Source organism: Triticum aestivum, chromosome 2B (genome assembly GCF_018294505.1).
Source record: "Triticum aestivum cultivar Chinese Spring chromosome 2B, IWGSC CS RefSeq v2.1, whole genome shotgun sequence".
Taxonomy (NCBI): domain Eukaryota; kingdom Viridiplantae; phylum Streptophyta; class Magnoliopsida; order Poales; family Poaceae; genus Triticum; species Triticum aestivum.
Window position 1 is genome coordinate 694,084,575 of NC_057798.1, and position 16,991 is coordinate 694,101,565.

A 16,991-nucleotide genomic window follows, 5' to 3' on the forward strand; every position below is an offset into this window, starting at 1 on the left:
CTAGCGATCAGAGACACGCCACTAAAAAGTGGGCAATAAAACGCAAAAACTAACAAATCGATGGTAGAACTACTTTATTTTCACTGATATACATCTGATCACTAGCTTTTCCTGGAAAAAGGAATCTGATCCTTTGCTTCGAGTAGTGACACAACACAACTTACCAAGGTGCTTGCTGCTTCTCGCTACGTCACCGTCCGATCTAATATGATCTATTGATCTACCATGCACGCACAGGGAGAGACACATGTAGCAAGAAGGAATCTTTGGCTGGCTGATGCACAACGTAAAAAGCTAGCCTCACTACGAGTTGTCGGACGTATAGGCCGGCCCATCGAGGCGGACGTGAGCGCGAAACTGGTTCATTTGTTTCAGGCTTTATGACAAATCAAAATTGAACAAATAAGATAAATAATAAAAAGGTGCCGATGACATCATACTAGATGTGAGATATTATCTCACATCTAGATGTAATATAGACGGAAAAAACTAGCCTCGCCCAAAATTTTGAAGATCTACAGGCCGAACTCACGCAGCCCATAGAGCTTCCCGGGCCCAACGATCGACTGAAAGCGTGTCTGTATAATCTCACCCAAAAAAAAAAGCGTGTGTGTTTTCTTCTCCGCGTCCTACTGCATTCGGCGCATTGTACTACTCGTATTTATTTATTTATTGAGGAAGTACTCCTTCTGCTCGGCTGCTCCCATCTGTCGTCGTCACTGACTGCGGCATTGTATTTGTATATCGTATTGTTCAGAGACAAACGTCCTCTTAGCTTTCCTACCTGCCTCGTTGTATATCCTACCGTCTTTTGTCCGCTCGGCTGCTCCCCATCCTTCCTCCATTGACCACGCTCGGCTCGAACTGCTCGTGCCGGATCTGATGGAGGCCGCGATTGCATGGCTGGTGCAGACCATCCTTGCAACCCTCCTGATCGATAAGCTCGATGCGTGGATTCGGCAAGTCGGGCTTGCCGATGACGTTGAAAAGCTCAAGTCAGAGATCAGGAGAGTCAAGATGGTGGTCTCGGCTGTGAAGGAGAGAGGGATCAGGAACGAGTCGCTGGATGAATCTCTCGCTCTTCTCGTGGAGCGACTCTACGAAGCCGACGACGTGGTCGACGAGCTGGATTACTACAGGCTCCAAGAGCTGGTTGAAGGTGCCCGGCCCCGGCTGCCTGCAGATCCAACCGTGCTGGTTCCTTCCAACCTGCCCATCCAAGGAGAAGGAGGTACGCATACTTCTTCCTGTAGATCCAACACAAAGTTCTTTCATAGGCCGAGTATCCAAGTGTGACAAACTACTAGTAATTGTTAGTCTGATGATCCTATCTTACTTAGGACAAATTAATGAAATTTATATTATCTGATCAAGGACGACCATGCTTTTCTGGTCCATTTTTCTGTTGGCACAGCTACAAGAAACGAGCCCGAAGGTAACAGTGCTGGCAAATCACGGTCCGTGGTCTGGGAAAACTTTACAGTCACAGAAACTGTTGACAGAAAGTCCGCCAAAGCAGTATGTAGACACTGTGGCAATGAGTTCAAGTGTGATACGAAGATCAACGGTACATCATCTATGAAGAAACATTTAGAGAAGGAGCATCCCGATAAGATGAAACCTCCTGGAGCGCATCCACCAAACCCTTCAAGGTACCTAAAGAAGAATTGAGCATGAGCCCATTTAATTAGAAATCGTTTATATACCTCTTTCTTTTTTCTTGAATGGTTATATACATCTTCTTGACAGCGCACTAATTTTGGTCCTAATAGCCAACCCACCACTTTTTTCTTACTGCAGCACTGCTGAGCCTATTGCCATTGCCAGCTCATCCAGGGGAAAAGGAAAGAAACAGCGGTCCAAGGCATGGGATAATTTTGATGTTATAGAAAATGACATTGGACAGCCAACCAAAGCAATATGTAAATACTGCCACACAGAGATCAAGTGCGGAATGAAGACCGGGACAGCGGGTATGCTTAACCATAACAAGATTTGCAAGAAGAAACCTGAACCAAATGACCAGCCACCAAACCTGTCGAGGTAGCTACCTTGCATCAGCAAATTTTTGGATGTTGTTTTATAAACAATCCCCACCATGGTTCTAATAGCCGTTTGTTCATGATCTTTTTCTTACTGCAACATTGGTGATGCTACTGCAAATGCGACATATATTGTGGTTTATGACGATTCAGCTACAAGAAAAAGAAGGAGAGTGGATGAGGAGTCAGCAGAAATCACTGCAGCTAATACACACACCTGTTGGGACAAGGCTACATTATCCAATATGATACGAAAAATTATTAGTCAGTTACAAGAGATCCAAGGGCAAGTGAGGGAGGTTATCGAGTTACATGGATCAGACTTATCTTCCAGTTCAAATCACCATCAAAATACAACCTTATATCAGCGCCTACGGACATCAAGTCTTGGTCCAAGAAAAGTGTATGGAAGAGTTGCAGAAAAGAACTCCATTGTAAGGATGATAACAGGAGAAAAGTCTGGTGGTTTAGTTGTTCTGCCTATTGTAGGCATTGCAGGTGTTGGCAAAACAACTCTTGCTCAACTTGTATACAATGATCCATATTTGGATGATCATTTTGACCAAAGGATATGGGTTTGGGTGTCTCGCAATTTTGATGAAGTGAGACTAACAAGGGAGATTTTGAACTCTGTTTATCAAGAAAGGCATGAAGATATAAAATGTTTTGCGAAGCTTCAGGAGATCTTGAAGCATCAGGCCGACTCACAGCGACTTTTAATCATTTTAGATGATGTCTGGGATGACATGAACGATAATATCCAACACCATAAAATGTTGGCTCCTCTGGTATCAAGTCATGTGAAGGGTAATGTGATTCTAGTCACAACCAGAAGTATGTCTGTTGCACAAAGCTTAGGCACCCTCAAGCCAGTCAAGTTAGGTGCTCTGGCAAATGATGACTTTTGGTTATTGTTCAAATCACACGCATTTGGTTACGAGAACTGTCAGGAGCATCAAAGTTTAAGTATCATCGGGCGGCAAATAGCCGAGAAGTTAAAGGGCAACCCATTAGCAGTTGTATCTACAGCAGAACTATTACGGAAGAAACTTAACACCGATTATTGGAGAATCGTTCTAAAGAACGAAGAGTGGAAATACATGCATCACAATAGAGGGATCATGGCTGCTCTGAAGCTTAGCTATGATCAACTTCCGTACCATTTACAACGGTGTTTCTCATATTGCTCCATATTCCCTGACAGTTATCAGTTTCTTAGTGAGGAGTTGGTCGGTTTCTGGATATCACAGGGATTTGTAAAGTGCAACGGCTCTAGTCAGAGATTGGAGGATATAGGGCGGGGATATCTGATTGATTTGGTTAACCTGGGCTTCTTTGAAGAAGCTAAAAGAGAAGAACCATATCTAGGCAGTCAAGTTATGTATGCCATATGCGGTCTCATGCATGATTTTGCGATGATGGTTTCAAGGACTGACAGTGCAAGTATAGATGGTCGACCCTACAAAAAAATGCCTCGAACTCTACGACATTTGTCAATAGTAAATGGATCCGCATACCAGAAAGATCAGCATGGGAACATTTATCATGATGAGAAGTTTGAAGAAAATCTGAAAAATGCAATTACATCAGTTAGTGAACTGAGGACATTAGTGTTACTTGGGCACTATGACTTTTCCTTCTTACTATTATTCCAATATATATTCCAAAAGGCACATAACTTACGTGTGCTACAAATGTCTGCAGCATCTGCTGATTTTCTCAAACATGGGATTGAGGAGGTGGATGGGTCTTTCCCTCAAATTTTGAGCAAATTGTACCATCTCCAAGTATTAGTCGGTTCATACAATGATCGTACTATGCCTGGTTGTATTGATAATCTTGTTAGCCTGCGGCATCTTGTTGTACACAAGGGAGTGTACTCTTCCATTGCAACCATTGATAATATGCTATCATTTCAGGAACGACATGGTTTCAAGTTTCATATTTCTAGTGGCTTTGAGATAACACAACTCCAATCCACTGAACATTGGATGCATGTTAATACTCTGGAAGATGTTTATGAGGCAGGACTGGTAAACAATGAACTCTCAGAAAAGTTGCACTTGTCCTGGAAGGATTCTCCTGCGGACATGGTCATGGAGGTTGAGGGTTGGGAACCACATTGGGACTTAAGGGTTCTCGAGATATCTGGGTATAATTTTGCTTGGACAATTATGGTTGACAACATTATCTTGGTTACCTCCTCCCAGACGGTTCACATATGCGATTGCATTGAATGGAAAATACTTCCATCTTTGGAAAGGTTTCGGTTTTTGACAAAGCTGGAGTTGAGAAACCTGCCTAAAGTAATACAAATACTGGTTCCTTCACTGGAGGAGCTAGCTTTAGTTAAAATGCCAAAGTTGGAGAAATGTACATGCACTTCCGTGGAAGGTATGAGCTCTAGACTAAGAGCACTGCAGATCAAGGATTGTCAATCACTGAAGGAGTTTGATCTGTTTGAGAACAACGATAAATTCGAAACTGGGCAGAGGTCATAGGCTCCTAGTCTTAGGGAACTAAGTCTGGAGAATTGCCCCCATTTGAAAGTGTTGAAGCCTCTTCCACGCTCAAGCATGTGTTCTGAGTTACTCATCTGTGACGTTTCAACACTTCCGTACATGAAGGGATCATCTGATGAAGAGTTATGTATTGGGTATGATGGTGAGTATGGCTATGGTTTTGACGAATCTTCCGATGAGTTGAAGATACTGGATGACAAAATTTTGCTGTTCCATAATCTGAAAAACCTCAAATCGATGGTGATACATGGTTGCCGGAATCTAAGTTCCATTTCATTAAAAGGTTTTAGTTACCTCGTCTCTTTAACGAGCTTGAAAATAAGAAATTGTGAAAAACTTTTTGCTTCAAATGAGATGCCAGAGCATACCCTCGAAGATGTGACACTTGTGAATTGCAAGGCTTTCCCATCTCTCGAATGTCTCAGTATTGATTCATGTGGTATAGTGGGGAAGTGGCTATCTTTGATGCTGCAACATGCGCCATGCCTAGAGGAATTGTATTTGTCTTCCCAAGAGGAAGAAAAATCAGAAGAGGAAGAAAACAGTATATCAAATCTTAGCTCAACCAGGGAGGGCACATCATCCGGAAATCCAGATGACGGATTAGCTCTAGACCGACTGTTGTGCATCCCATTAAATCTCATCTCCATTCTAAAGAGGATAACTATTGAGAGGTGCCCTCATCTAACATTTAACTGGGGCAAGGAAGGCGTCTCGGGATTTACCTCCCTTGAGAAGCTAGTCATTTTAGACCGCCCTGACCTGCTCTCGTCGTTGGTGCATACAGACGGAGGATGGCTACTCCCGAACTCACTTGGCCAACTTGAAATCGATGGCCATTCCCAAGTAACGCTGCAACCCTGCTTTCCTAGCGATATCACTAGCCTTAAAAAGTTAGAGGTACATCGCAGCCCAGGTTTGCAATCTCTACAGCTGCACTCATGCACAGCACTGGAAGAATTGGTAATTAGATACTGTGGATCGCTCACTGCACTGCATGGTCTGCAATTCCTTGGCAGCCTCAGGCATTTGACAGTATTCAAGTGCCCTGGCTTGCCACCATTTCTGGAGAGCTTTTCAAGGCAGGGCTATACGCTGTTACCTCGGCTGGAAAGGCTTTGCATCGATGACCCATCTGTCCTTACCACGTCATTCTGCAGGCACCTCACCTCCCTGCAACACCTATATCTTTTTTTCTTGAAAGTGACGAGACTAACAGATGAGCAAGAGCAAGCGTGTGTGCTCCTCAAGTCCCTGCAAAAGCTCCAATTTCAGTATTGTTCCGATCTCGTAGATCTTCCTGCAGGGCTGCACAACCTTCCATCCCTGAAGAGTTTGAAGGTAGATGGGTCTAGGGGCATCTCAAGGCTGCCGGAAACAGGCCTCCCACTCTCACTGAAAGAACTGGAAATCTGTTGTTGCAGCAGGGAGCTAGCTGATCAATGCAGAATGCTACCACGGGGCAAGCTAAATGTTAAAATTGATTTGTGTTTTTGATTTGATTACTCAAGGCCATGTAAGCAATATTTTTACACACACAGCATATATAGCTGCGTTGCTTTTGAGGTAATCTTGTGCGATATATCCTCAGACCTGACGTATCCTCATAAATGTGCGGTGTGCTCACTGCAGAACGAGCTGTCTCTGCACGCACTCAAGCTGCAAAACATATATCATGTACTCCGGCATGTTGTGCTGTTTGTTATTCATATCGTTTTGTCAACTCAAAAAGATGATTACTAGTACTAGAAAAGAGAGAACCACATCGTTGTCGCCCCTTCTGTTTGTCCTTGCTATGGACCCCCTACAGAAAATCTTGGACGTGGCAACGGAAAATGGAGACCTGCATAGATTACGAGGCCGTGGTGCTTGTCTACGCACCTCTCTATATGCGGACGACGCTGCAATTTTCTTGGCGCCTATCAAGGAGGATGTGGACATGCTTGCCACCATACTTCAAAGCTTTGGCAACATCACCGGCCTAGTTACAAACATTCAAAAGAGCTTGGTGGCCCCTATTAGATGCTCCAATGTTGACCTTGACATGATTTTGGGTGCCTTCCCAGCAGTCCGAGCTCAATTCCCCTTGCGGTACCTTGGCCGTCCGCTATCCATTCATCGCTTGCGGGCTGTGGACTTTCAACATTTACTCAATAAGATTGCTGGAAAGATCATGGCTGGCCAGGGAAGGTACATTATGATGGCTGGGAGGACCACTTGGGTCAAGTCGGTTATCACTTCACAGGCCATCCACCACCTCACTTCGCTTGTGGTGCCAAAAGGAACAATGACTTCCATTATCAAGCTGCAACGGGCTTTCCTATGGGGAGGCACAGACAAGGTTTCCGGGGGAAAATGCAAGATAAAATGGGAAAAGGTTTGTACACCCAAGGATATGGGAGGCCTTGTCATCCTGGACATGGACAAATTCACTCGTGCCTTGCGGCTCAGATGGCCTTGGTTGGTTTGGAAGGACCCGGATAGAGCTTGGGTTGAATTGGGGCATCCGTGCGATGAAGAGGACATGACGCTTTTTTATGACTGCACTGCCATCACCGTTGGTAACGGGCAAAAGGCCTCTTTCTGGCATTCCCCTTGTCTTGGGGGTCGTAAGCCAAACGACATCGCTCCCTCCATTTTTGCAATTTCCAAACATGAGAAGGACACTGTTCATAAGGCTTTGGATCTCAACAGGTGGATTGCCAACATCAACATGAATTCTGGGCTCACGGTTCAACACTTCCTTGAATACTATGAGCTTTGGGTCAGATTACAGGAGGTCTTTCTCGATGAGGATGTGGACGATGAGATCAGTTGGAAGTCTTCGCCTTCCGGTGAATACTCGGCATCCTCGGCTTACAACGCTCAACTTGGGGACTCCACTACATCACAAATGAAGCCGGCTGTGTGGAACAATTGGGCGCCGCCAAAGCACAAATTCTCTGCTTGGCTTATCATTTAGGACCGTGTTTGGACGGCGGACAGGCTTCAACGGAGAGGATGGCCAAACTGTGACCTATGCCAATTATGCAAGAGGGAGCCAGAGACGACGGCACACATCATCTTCCGGTGTCGATACACGAAGCGCATTTGGGCGGAGATCAAGACTTGGATGGGCTTGACCAATGTGGACATCGCCGACTGGAGTAGCTTCGACAACGTCAAGGACTGGTGGCACCACATGGTGGGTGTCAATGCCAATGTGAGAAAGGGCCTCACATTTGTCGTCATATTGGTTTCATGAGAGATTTGGAACGGACGGACGCGAGAGTGTTTAGGAATGTGTCCTCCATGCCATATGTAATCACATCTAGAATTAAGAGCGAAGCCAGGCTTGGGGGGTTGGCGGGGGCCAAGCATTTGAGTTCTCTTACGCCGCGAGAGTAGGCTACCGAATTGGGACCGTCCATAGACGGTCGGTCATGTATTTCAAAACTATTCTTAATTAATGAGATGAGGCAAAGTTTTTGTCTCCGTTTCAGAAACATTGGATAAACGGGAAGATTCGTTATGTTGTTTGTCCAGAATTTCATTGCTACACCATCCACATGTGCTCTGCAGCTACAATAATGAACTTTAGAGATCAGCATTCTAGCACTCGTCTTATACGATAAGAATGTGTTGGGTGTACTCTTAATTACATAAATGTTCTTATCAGTTAGAAGTCAGCAACCTGGTGGTGCCGTCGCTGATTACTACGGAGTAGTTTCCTTTGTTCTGATATTCTGATATGTGTGATGCAGACATGACGACATGTGTGCGTGTGTGTGCTATCTATCTTGGTACATCATAACGAGTTAATTTATGTCAAAGCACACTTGTCGGAAAGGCGTTCTGCCAGTACAGCGACCTCCGCGTCGCCTCTGCTCTGGCGACTCGGGGGAGCCCCACCAGCGCCGCCACCTCTCCCCTCACCCCCTCCCCTTGTCTCGCCGCCGCCTGAGGAGCCCGCCGGCAAAGCCCGGGCAGGCTCCAGGGAGGGTGGCGGCGGGGCACCTCGCTGGGTGGCGCGGCGTGCGGATCCCGGCCGCTCCGGAGCGATTCGGCGGCGACTAGCGTCGCGGAGGCTGCTCCGGGTGTCCGACGGAGTCGGCCCTCGATGTTGCTCCCTTGCTCCGGCGCGGGCGGTGGGACGCGGCTGAGGGGCGGCGGTAGGCGCGTGGCGGCCGGATCTGGCCGGCCTAGGTCGGATTCGGTGTGGCAGCGGCTGGGTGCGTCGTCAGAGGTGGACGTCGAGGCGGTGGCTCCGGATGGTTTCTGATTGTGCGTCGAAATGGCGATCTCGGGAACAATGTGAGTGGCAACTCTATGAGATGGGGTTCTATCTCGACATTGGTTGGGTGGCATCCTTGTCCCGCTTGGGCGGTAGGGGTGTCGGCTCGGTCGATGCGTCCCAGAGGGGGCGGTCTGACTTTATGTCGGGGCGGCGGCCCCGGATGTGGTGCGACGTTTGTGGTCTGCGAGCGGTTGCCCTGAGCAGCGTGGGCTGCAGGCAGCTGGGTTGTGCGGCGTTGCTGCTCGAGGGGAGCGGTGGTATGTCGGGGCGGCGGCCCCGGAAGGCGGTGTTGGTTGATTGCACTGGGCGCGACGGAGCGGTGGATGTCGGGGCGGCGGCCCCGAGAGAATCACTGTGGCGACCAGACTTTTGTGGCAACGATGATGGTGGGAGCGATGTCGGCGACGCGGCAATGGTTGCGGTAGTCGGCTCTTCTTCGGCGTGTCCACGGTTTTACCTCGGTTTGCTTGTTGCTGTGGAGTCGAAGCTGCGGCGGCGGAGCCCTGTGGTGTACGATGACTGGCTGTAGGTGGCCCGTTCGGCGATTTTCCGTGGCGCCAGCCGTGCCTGGTTTTGTTCTTCTGAGTTCTTGTCAGAGTCGGAGCTGCGTTGTCTGGCCGCATGTCGACTTGTCGTCGATTAGGGTGGGCTTTGCCCTGTGTGTTTCAGTCTATGGGAGTGGGCTTGGCCCTTGTTGTTCCGGTTTTTGCCCGGTTTTCTGTAATTAACTGGGCAATTCTCCTCTGCTTAATTAATAGATGAGGCAATCTTTGCCTCCGTTTTGAAAAAAAATAACGAGTTAATTTCTTCGCTTTTGTTTTTTTGCCTTTGTGATACTTCAACTATCAAACTGTTCTTGTATCTTCACACAATTTGCTCCTGGTCTGGAATCACTGCGTCAGTGGTTGTTTGCTTTGCGGACTTGTGGTGCTTGTTTCCTTCAAGCATAGCCTGAAGCTTGCTGGAGCTGAGGTCATGAATGTGCGACGCAAATAAATTTGTTATCAAATATAAGCCCAGGATTAGTTACCCGAGTGAACGATTAGATCAGAGAAGAAGAAGCATCAACTCATCGCTTCAATTCATGGAGACCAAACTTATCACCTCATCTCACACCAGCGTTGAAACTGCATCAATCATTTCGACCATTAAGCAATTGCTCAACATTAGCAAGGACAAAATGTGTTACATTGAGAAACATAAACAATCTAATTTCCTGGAAATTGCAACAGCTAGGCTGCACCATTTTTCCAAAAGAAGCTCACCTGCACGGCTGCACCAGGTACTGACATTCCAACAGTTATAATCAAGAAAAAACCTACAAAAACAGGAAATTATCAAGTTCCAGGATAGTAACAGGCCAGTTTAAGCTTGACGTATCTCATAATAATATAGTTAGACACTTCTGAAATCAAAGGTGGGTATAATCTTACAAAGTGGTTTTTACGGTACCCTATACTGCTACTAGGGATGGAAATTCACATTCAACTGATCAACTCACCCTTGCATGGCTACTGACATTATATCATGCATATGCCATAATCATATCCCATATACGTACATCACAAGACAAAGATGATAGCCATGATTTCAATCTTTTCTTACTCCCGGTGCCATAGTTACATCGCCCATAAGCATATATAAAATTACCGTACAGAGTAGATGTGCTAGACAAAACACATCAATACAAAAGCCACCTTCAGATCAGAAGGCCAGATGAACTACCACCACTTTTCACTTATATAGACATAATCGAGCTGAGCTAGCAGATTACCCACAAAGCCAGCCGTCCACTAGGAACTAAGTGAACTAAATCCAAACCGACATGGACATCCTAGAAATAAGTACTCACATCATCCACCTACTCAAATCCTACTGTTAGAACAACCTCCTCTAAACCAGAGAACGAGCATTGTCATCTTCTGAGGTGCTGTCCCCTGAGCTCCCTGACCCTGAACCTGTAAAGAAAGTCGAATGGGAAACATTGTAGGAAGTTTAATTAACGAAGAATAAATGATGTTTCTGGAAAAGGGGAAGAATATATAGTGAGTTCGAAAGTACCACTGGATGAGGAATAAACTGTGTTTCTCAAGAAGGAAAAGAAGAAACAGTCGCTTCGACAGTATCACCGAGCATCAAGAAGAACCACCAGAGACACTCGTATCCTCAGCACCATTCTCGGCCTCCACTGATTGGTAAGTCAGCGGTCTCATCCACCTGCTCAGCCCCCACTACATTCGTCTTCTCAGGATTCGCACTCTCCTGTAACCTGCAAATAGCAAAACAAAACAGAACAACTGAGAGTCCAATTTGCATATGCACTAACTGAAAACGAGAACAACACATGTAGGAACAGCACCATTCGCAACCTCAGAGCATTGCCAGCTTCTGAGGTGCTGTCCCCTGAGCTCCCTGACCCTGATCCTGTAAACAGAGTCAAATGCGAAACATTGTACGAAGTTTAATTCATGAAGATTAAACGATGTTTCTCAAAAAGGGAAAGAATAAACAGTGGGTTTGGCACTACCACTGGATGATGAAGAACCACTACCCGAACCACCAGAGACACTCATGGCCTCGGCACCCTTCTCGATCTCCACTGATTGATAAGTTGCGGTTGGCATCTCATCATCTATATCTACATACTCATCTACCTGCTCAGATACTACAGTGTACTCAGGATTCTCGCTCTCCTGTAAATAATAAAACAAACAACAGCCGTGAGAATCCAATTTGCATACCCACCAACTGCAAACAAGAAGAACACATGTTGTTTCATCTACTGCCATTACCACGTCAGCATTGTCAACCAATGTAGGCACAGCACCATTCACAGCTTCAGCTCCAACAGCATCGTTGACCTCAGCAATGTCCCCATTCATCATCGCAGCTCGTCAGTTCTTTTTGAGCGCCTTATTGAACATTTCGACCATGTAAGCACTTGATGAACCATATCAATCCCTGCAAAGAAAAGAAGAACATTCACAAGGGGCAAATTTGCCGCACTGGCAAACACAAGCTGAGTAACTCAACTCAGAAATTTGCACCAGCACACAAAACACGTTTTACTGGCACTCCAGTTAGATGTTGGGAAAAGCTTACAGCAACAGGAAGTTCTCTTACCCAGTAATAACAAGCCAGTTAAAAATAATACATACTCTAACTGAAATCAAGGGTATAATTTCAGAAAAGGCGAGCAGCGTCACCAGGACAAAAGAGTCCCAATCAACTCATGTTTGCATGGCTACTAATTTTTTTTTATCATTTATATACCTCTGAGAAAGATTAAACCATTCTCATATCAATATAAGTCACCAGACAAAGATGAAAACGATGATTTCAACATTTTCTTACTCTGATGCGATAGTTATGTCGCCCATAAGCATGAAGTACACAACAGATGTGCTAGAGAAAACACATCAATACAAAAGCCACCTTCAGATCAGAAGGCCAGATGAACTACAACATGACTCAGTACCCTCCACTTTTCACTTCTATAGACATAGTCGAGCTGAGCTATGAGATTACCCACAAAACCAGCCATCCACTAGGAACTAGCTTAACTAAATCTAAACCGACATGCACATCCCAGAAATAAGTAATCACATCATCCACCTACTCAAATCCTACTGTTAGAACGACCTCCTCTACACTAGAGAACGAGCATTGCCAGCTTCTGAGGTGCTGTCCCCTGAGCTCCCTGACCCTGAACCTGTAAACGGTGTCAAACGGGAAACATTTTAGGAAGTTTAATTCACGAACAATAAACAATGTTTCTGGAGAAGAGGAGAATATATAGTGAGTTCGACAGTACCACTGGATGAAGAATAAACGGTGTTTCTCAAAAAGGATAAGAAGAAACAGCCGCTTCCACAGTATCACTGAGCATGAAGAAGAACACCAGAGACACCCGTATCCTCAGCACCATTCTCGGCCTCCACTGATTGGTAAGTCAGCGGTCTCATCCTCAATATCTACATACTCATCCACCTGCTCAGCCCCCACTATATTTGTCTTCTCAGGATTTTCGCTCTCCTGTAAATAACAAGACAAAACAAAACAGAACAACTGAGAGTCCAATTTGCATATGCACTAACTGAAAACGAGAACAACACATGTAGGAACATCACCATTCGCAGCCTCAGAGGGCCAGAGCCATCGTCGACCTCGGCAATGTCCTTCTGCGGCAAGGATCTGGCCGCAGCGCTTCCTCATAGCCGCCCGGCGCTTCGCAGGAGGCGGGGGGAGGTTCTCCTGCGGCGCCCTGCTGCTGCTCCTGCTGCAGCGTGTAGATGCACGGGAGGAGGGCGCGGACCTGGCCTAGCCCGCCCCCGAGGCGTTCCGTTCCCGGAACGCACTGGCATCGCGTGGGCTAACCTCGCCGGCCGGAACGTGAGGCAGCCGGGCGGCGGCGAGCCACCGGATATAGGAGCTGTCCAGTATGTAACAGAGAGGAATAGCTGAAAAGACAAGTGGAACAACACAACCACCCTCCCTCTCCCCTCCCGCGTCGCCCCCGCAGCCGAGCAAACCCCCTTCCCGCCTTCTCTCCTCCCCCGCCGCCGCCACGGGGCGCGACCAGGCGAAGCCTGCCCGGCGCAGGCGGCGGCGGGACTTCTCGCCCTCTCGCGCATGGGAGCTGGTGCGGGCCGGCTTCGATAGGCCTAGGCGCCGCGGTCTGGTGGGCCACGGCGGCGCAGCGGAGCTCCTCCCGGTGGCGACGGCTGGTGGCTTCCGTGGCTCGGCTGCCTGCCTGGAAGGGTCCTGCGCGCTGTGGCCATGGCGCCGTTCTGTGCTCTGCTCGGCTCTCGAGGTCAGCTTTGGATGCGTTTGGCAGGCTGCGTTAGAGATCACTAGGGGCGTGTTTGGTTGCCCGCATGCAGCCCAATCAGATCCGCGCGGGATGTGCGTAGCCTGTTTAGTTGTCTGGGCTGCATGTGGTTTGCAGCCCGCACGGACCTTAAAGCAGGCCCCAGCCTGGCCTGGCGGGAACTGCCGAATCGGTAGTTTCTCGCGAGCCTGGCTCGGCGCGGCCACACGTGTGAGGGGGTTGGACGCCTCGGGCAGCGGGGAGACAGACGAGACGCCTCATAACTGCCCCTCGTCGGTGTCAAAACCGGCGGATCTCGGGTAGGGTGTCCCGATCTGTGCATCTAGGCTGATGGTAACAGGAAGCAAGGGACACAGATGTTTACCCAGGTTCGGGCCCTCTCGATGGAGGTAAAACCTTACTTCCTGCTTGATTAATATTGAAGATATGGGTAGTACAAGAGTAGATCTACCACGAGATCGTAAAAGCTAAACCCTAAGAGCTAGCCTATGATGGTATGATTATAATTGTGATCGGCCTTCTAAGGACCAACCTCTCCGGTTTATATAGACACCGGAGAGGGCTAGGGTTTATATGGAGTCGGTTACAAGGAAGGAAACACAATATCCGGATCGCCAAGCTTACCTCCCACGCAAAGGAGAGTCCCATCCGGACACGGGCCAAAGTCTTGAGTCTTGTATCTTCCCGCTTCAATAGTCCGGACGTTGTACACAGTCCGGCTGTCCGGATACCCCCTAATCCAGGACTCCCTCAGTAGCCCCTGAATCAGGCTTCAATGACGATGAGTCCGGCGCGCAGTCTTGTCTTCGGCATTGCAAGGCGGGTTCCTTCTCCGAATACTCCAAAGTAATTATCGAACACTCAAACCGTGTCCAGATCTGCAAGATGATCTTCACATACCATTGTAGGGAACATAGCATAAATCTGATCCGCTGGCAATCTTCCTACATCGTGCCCTTGCATCGTGGCCTGGTCCAATGCGAACCGGCGTTTCTTGCCCCACCTCGACTCGTGTTGCGAGGCGGTTTTATTGGCACGTCCCGTCGAGGCAGAGATCGTGTTCCTCTTATTACGGGATTTCCCATTAATATGGGCGTGCATGACCCCACGACGGCCGTTGGTATAACTCCGTGTGTTTTTTAGATAAGCCTCAAACGGTCACACCGAGGACTCTTGATATTCACCCCCTTTATAAAGGGGTCGAGGCCTATGCCTCTTTTCCACCTTCCTCGCGCCTTCTCGCACCTCGAGTTCTAACACCCGAAACCTAAGGTCCAACACCCCAGATCCTCCAATATGTCCAGATCTGACCCTCAAGGCCGGTGGGTGGCCTCCTCGATTCAAAATGAAGACATTGCGAAGCTTAGGGAGGTCAGATACCTGACCGTCGACATCCAGCACAGGCTTCCTGCTCCAGGGCAGGTCATCCCTACACCGGAGCCCAATGAGTGCATCGTGTTTGTCCCTCACTTCCTCCGCGGCTTGGGCTTCACCCTCGACCCCTTTGTGAGGGGGCTCATGTTCTACTATGGGTTGGATTTTCATGATCTGGCTCCAGACGCTATCCTCCATATCTCGTCGTTCATTATCGTGTGCGAGGCTTTTCTTCACATCACCCCACACTTCGGCTTATGGCTCAAGACCTTTAATGTGAAGCCGAAGATGATCAAGGGGCGACATGTGGAGTGCAGAGGTGCCATAATAAGCAGGAACGCTGATGCCCCATGGCCAGAGGGTTCTTTCCCAGAAGTATCCGATGTATGGCAGCGGAGGTGGTTTTATGTTACGGCTCCCAGGGGCACAAAGTGGGTAGCTGCCCCCGAGTTCTGCTCGGGCCCTCCGTCACAGTTAGCGTCTTGGACCGACGTAGGACGGAATTGGGGCCCGCTGGTGATGTACCAGTACTGCAAAATTGCATCCGAGAGCTTCTTGAGAGGGACATTAACCTTGTCAGCATAATGCAAGTGATGTTAATCCGGCGGATGTTGCCATGCCAACGCCGGCCTCTCCAGATGTGGGGGTTCAATCCGGAGGGTCCGCGGACTGTCAAGCATTTCTTCGGCTTGAAGCTCGAAGGGATGTGCAAATTATTCTTCGAACCAAAAGTAGAGTGTCCGGACACCACCGAGGATGCGGGCCTAAGCTGCAATCGCCTAGATACCCAAGTAAGTAACCTTGATACCAGACACCTTGTTTTGTATTTGTCACAATTGTTTATTCTGAAATTCATCCGTGGCCAGGAATGGCTTAGCAAGGCGGAGAGAATCAGGTGTCCGGCGCCACTTCCCGAAGGCTCGCCTGGTCCCACCATGGCTAAGATGCTTGACCAGGTACTCAGCAGAATGCCCTCAGGGAAAGACAAGGGGGAGAACGAAGAAACCGAACTCCACACACTATGCATCCGAACCGGGGGAATTGTTACCTCCCTAAGGAGGATAGTCGGGAAAGGGAGGCTAAGGCCTCCTCCCCGCGCGGGAAGAATAGGGCCGCCTCCGAAGACTTGGAGGCGGAGATGCCCGAACCAGGGGAAAAGGTATCCCCAGGGGCCCTGCCCCGATGGGCACCCTCACCGCGTCACGCCCACCAACGGGTCAGCCCTCCACCGAGCTGTAAGTCAATCATTAATTTGAAGGTATTGTGTTTCTCCTAGTTCAATAACCAGAATTCGTCTTTTGCAATCTGGCTAGCAGCTCTTCTTAACAGAGTTCGTCTTCGGGGGATCTTCCTCCGGAGATGATGGAGAGCGATACCCCTCCCACCTCTCCGACTCATGAAGCGGGCGACACCAAGGTGTCGTCACGGAGGAGTCCGGATCTGCCGAAGCCGGAAGCCAATGTGTCAGCCACCCTGAGCCCGGAGCATTTGGCTCCCACGAGGGGCGATGAGGAGGGTCCGACACAGTTCAATGTCCGGCCGGACGTACTAACAGGCCTACTGGAGCGAGCTGCGCTCTCGGAGGAGCACCACTCATTAATGAGCGCGGTGCTCAAGAAGATTTCATCCGCTACAAGCAGTTTGAATGAAGCATTTACAAGCCTGCTCAGAGGCTTTGAGGTATGTAATGAAGAATACACTATTTCTTTGGTTGTGAGGCACGCGCTAGGTGTGCTCCATATAGATAGTAGCCCCTGAGACTCTGGTTGCCCGCCCTAGGCGGCAAACGGGGGATCATAAACCAATGATTGATCTGAAAATACGTGTAGGTACCTGTGGGTCCGGCCGCTGACCAGTCCATTGAAGTTGCCGAACTAACGAGGCAGATTGGATTGATTGATGTCGATATCACGCTGGTGAACGAGCGGCTGGATAAATCACAAGGT

The 16,991-nt window shown here is 48.4% G+C and overlaps 1 protein-coding gene and 1 pseudogene across 1 annotated transcript; one reads left to right on the top strand and one right to left on the bottom strand.

Moving 5' to 3' along the window:
* The first annotated feature begins 804 nt into the window (after positions 1-804).
* LOC123046766 (putative disease resistance protein RGA3) lies at positions 805-6,240 on the top strand (annotated as a pseudogene).
* A 4,042-nt stretch (positions 6,241-10,282) lies between these two features.
* On the bottom strand, positions 10,283-13,672 carry LOC123042113 (transcription factor GTE2). Its single transcript, XM_044464635.1, has 8 exons — positions 12,971-13,672; positions 12,655-12,875; positions 12,460-12,552; positions 11,633-11,801; positions 11,368-11,533; positions 11,200-11,264; positions 10,902-11,109; positions 10,283-10,798 (listed from the first exon to the last, which is right to left on the bottom strand). Exons 4-7 carry the CDS (start codon positions 11,723-11,725, stop codon positions 11,086-11,088), a joined length of 348 nt encoding a protein of 115 aa, XP_044320570.1. The 5' UTR covers positions 11,726-11,801; positions 12,460-12,552; positions 12,655-12,875; positions 12,971-13,672; the 3' UTR covers positions 10,283-10,798; positions 10,902-11,085.
* Between the last annotated feature and the right edge of the window lie 3,319 nt (positions 13,673-16,991).

What these genes read in the sequence shown, in the direction of transcription:
- LOC123042113 (XM_044464635.1), bottom strand. Translation starts at nt 11,725, where the DNA reads ATGATGAATGGGGACATTGCTGAGGTCAACGATGCTGTTGGAGCTGAA. An exon ending in TGGTTCTTCATCATCCAGTG is followed by an intron (nt 11,265 to 11,367) that starts GTAGTGCCAAAC and finishes CTCTGTTTACAG; the next exon opens with GATCAGGGTCAGGGAGCTCA. An exon ending in ATGCTCTGAGGTTGCGAATG is followed by an intron (nt 11,110 to 11,199) that starts GTGCTGTTCCTA and finishes TGCTATTTGCAG; the next exon opens with GTTACAGGAGAGTGCGAATC.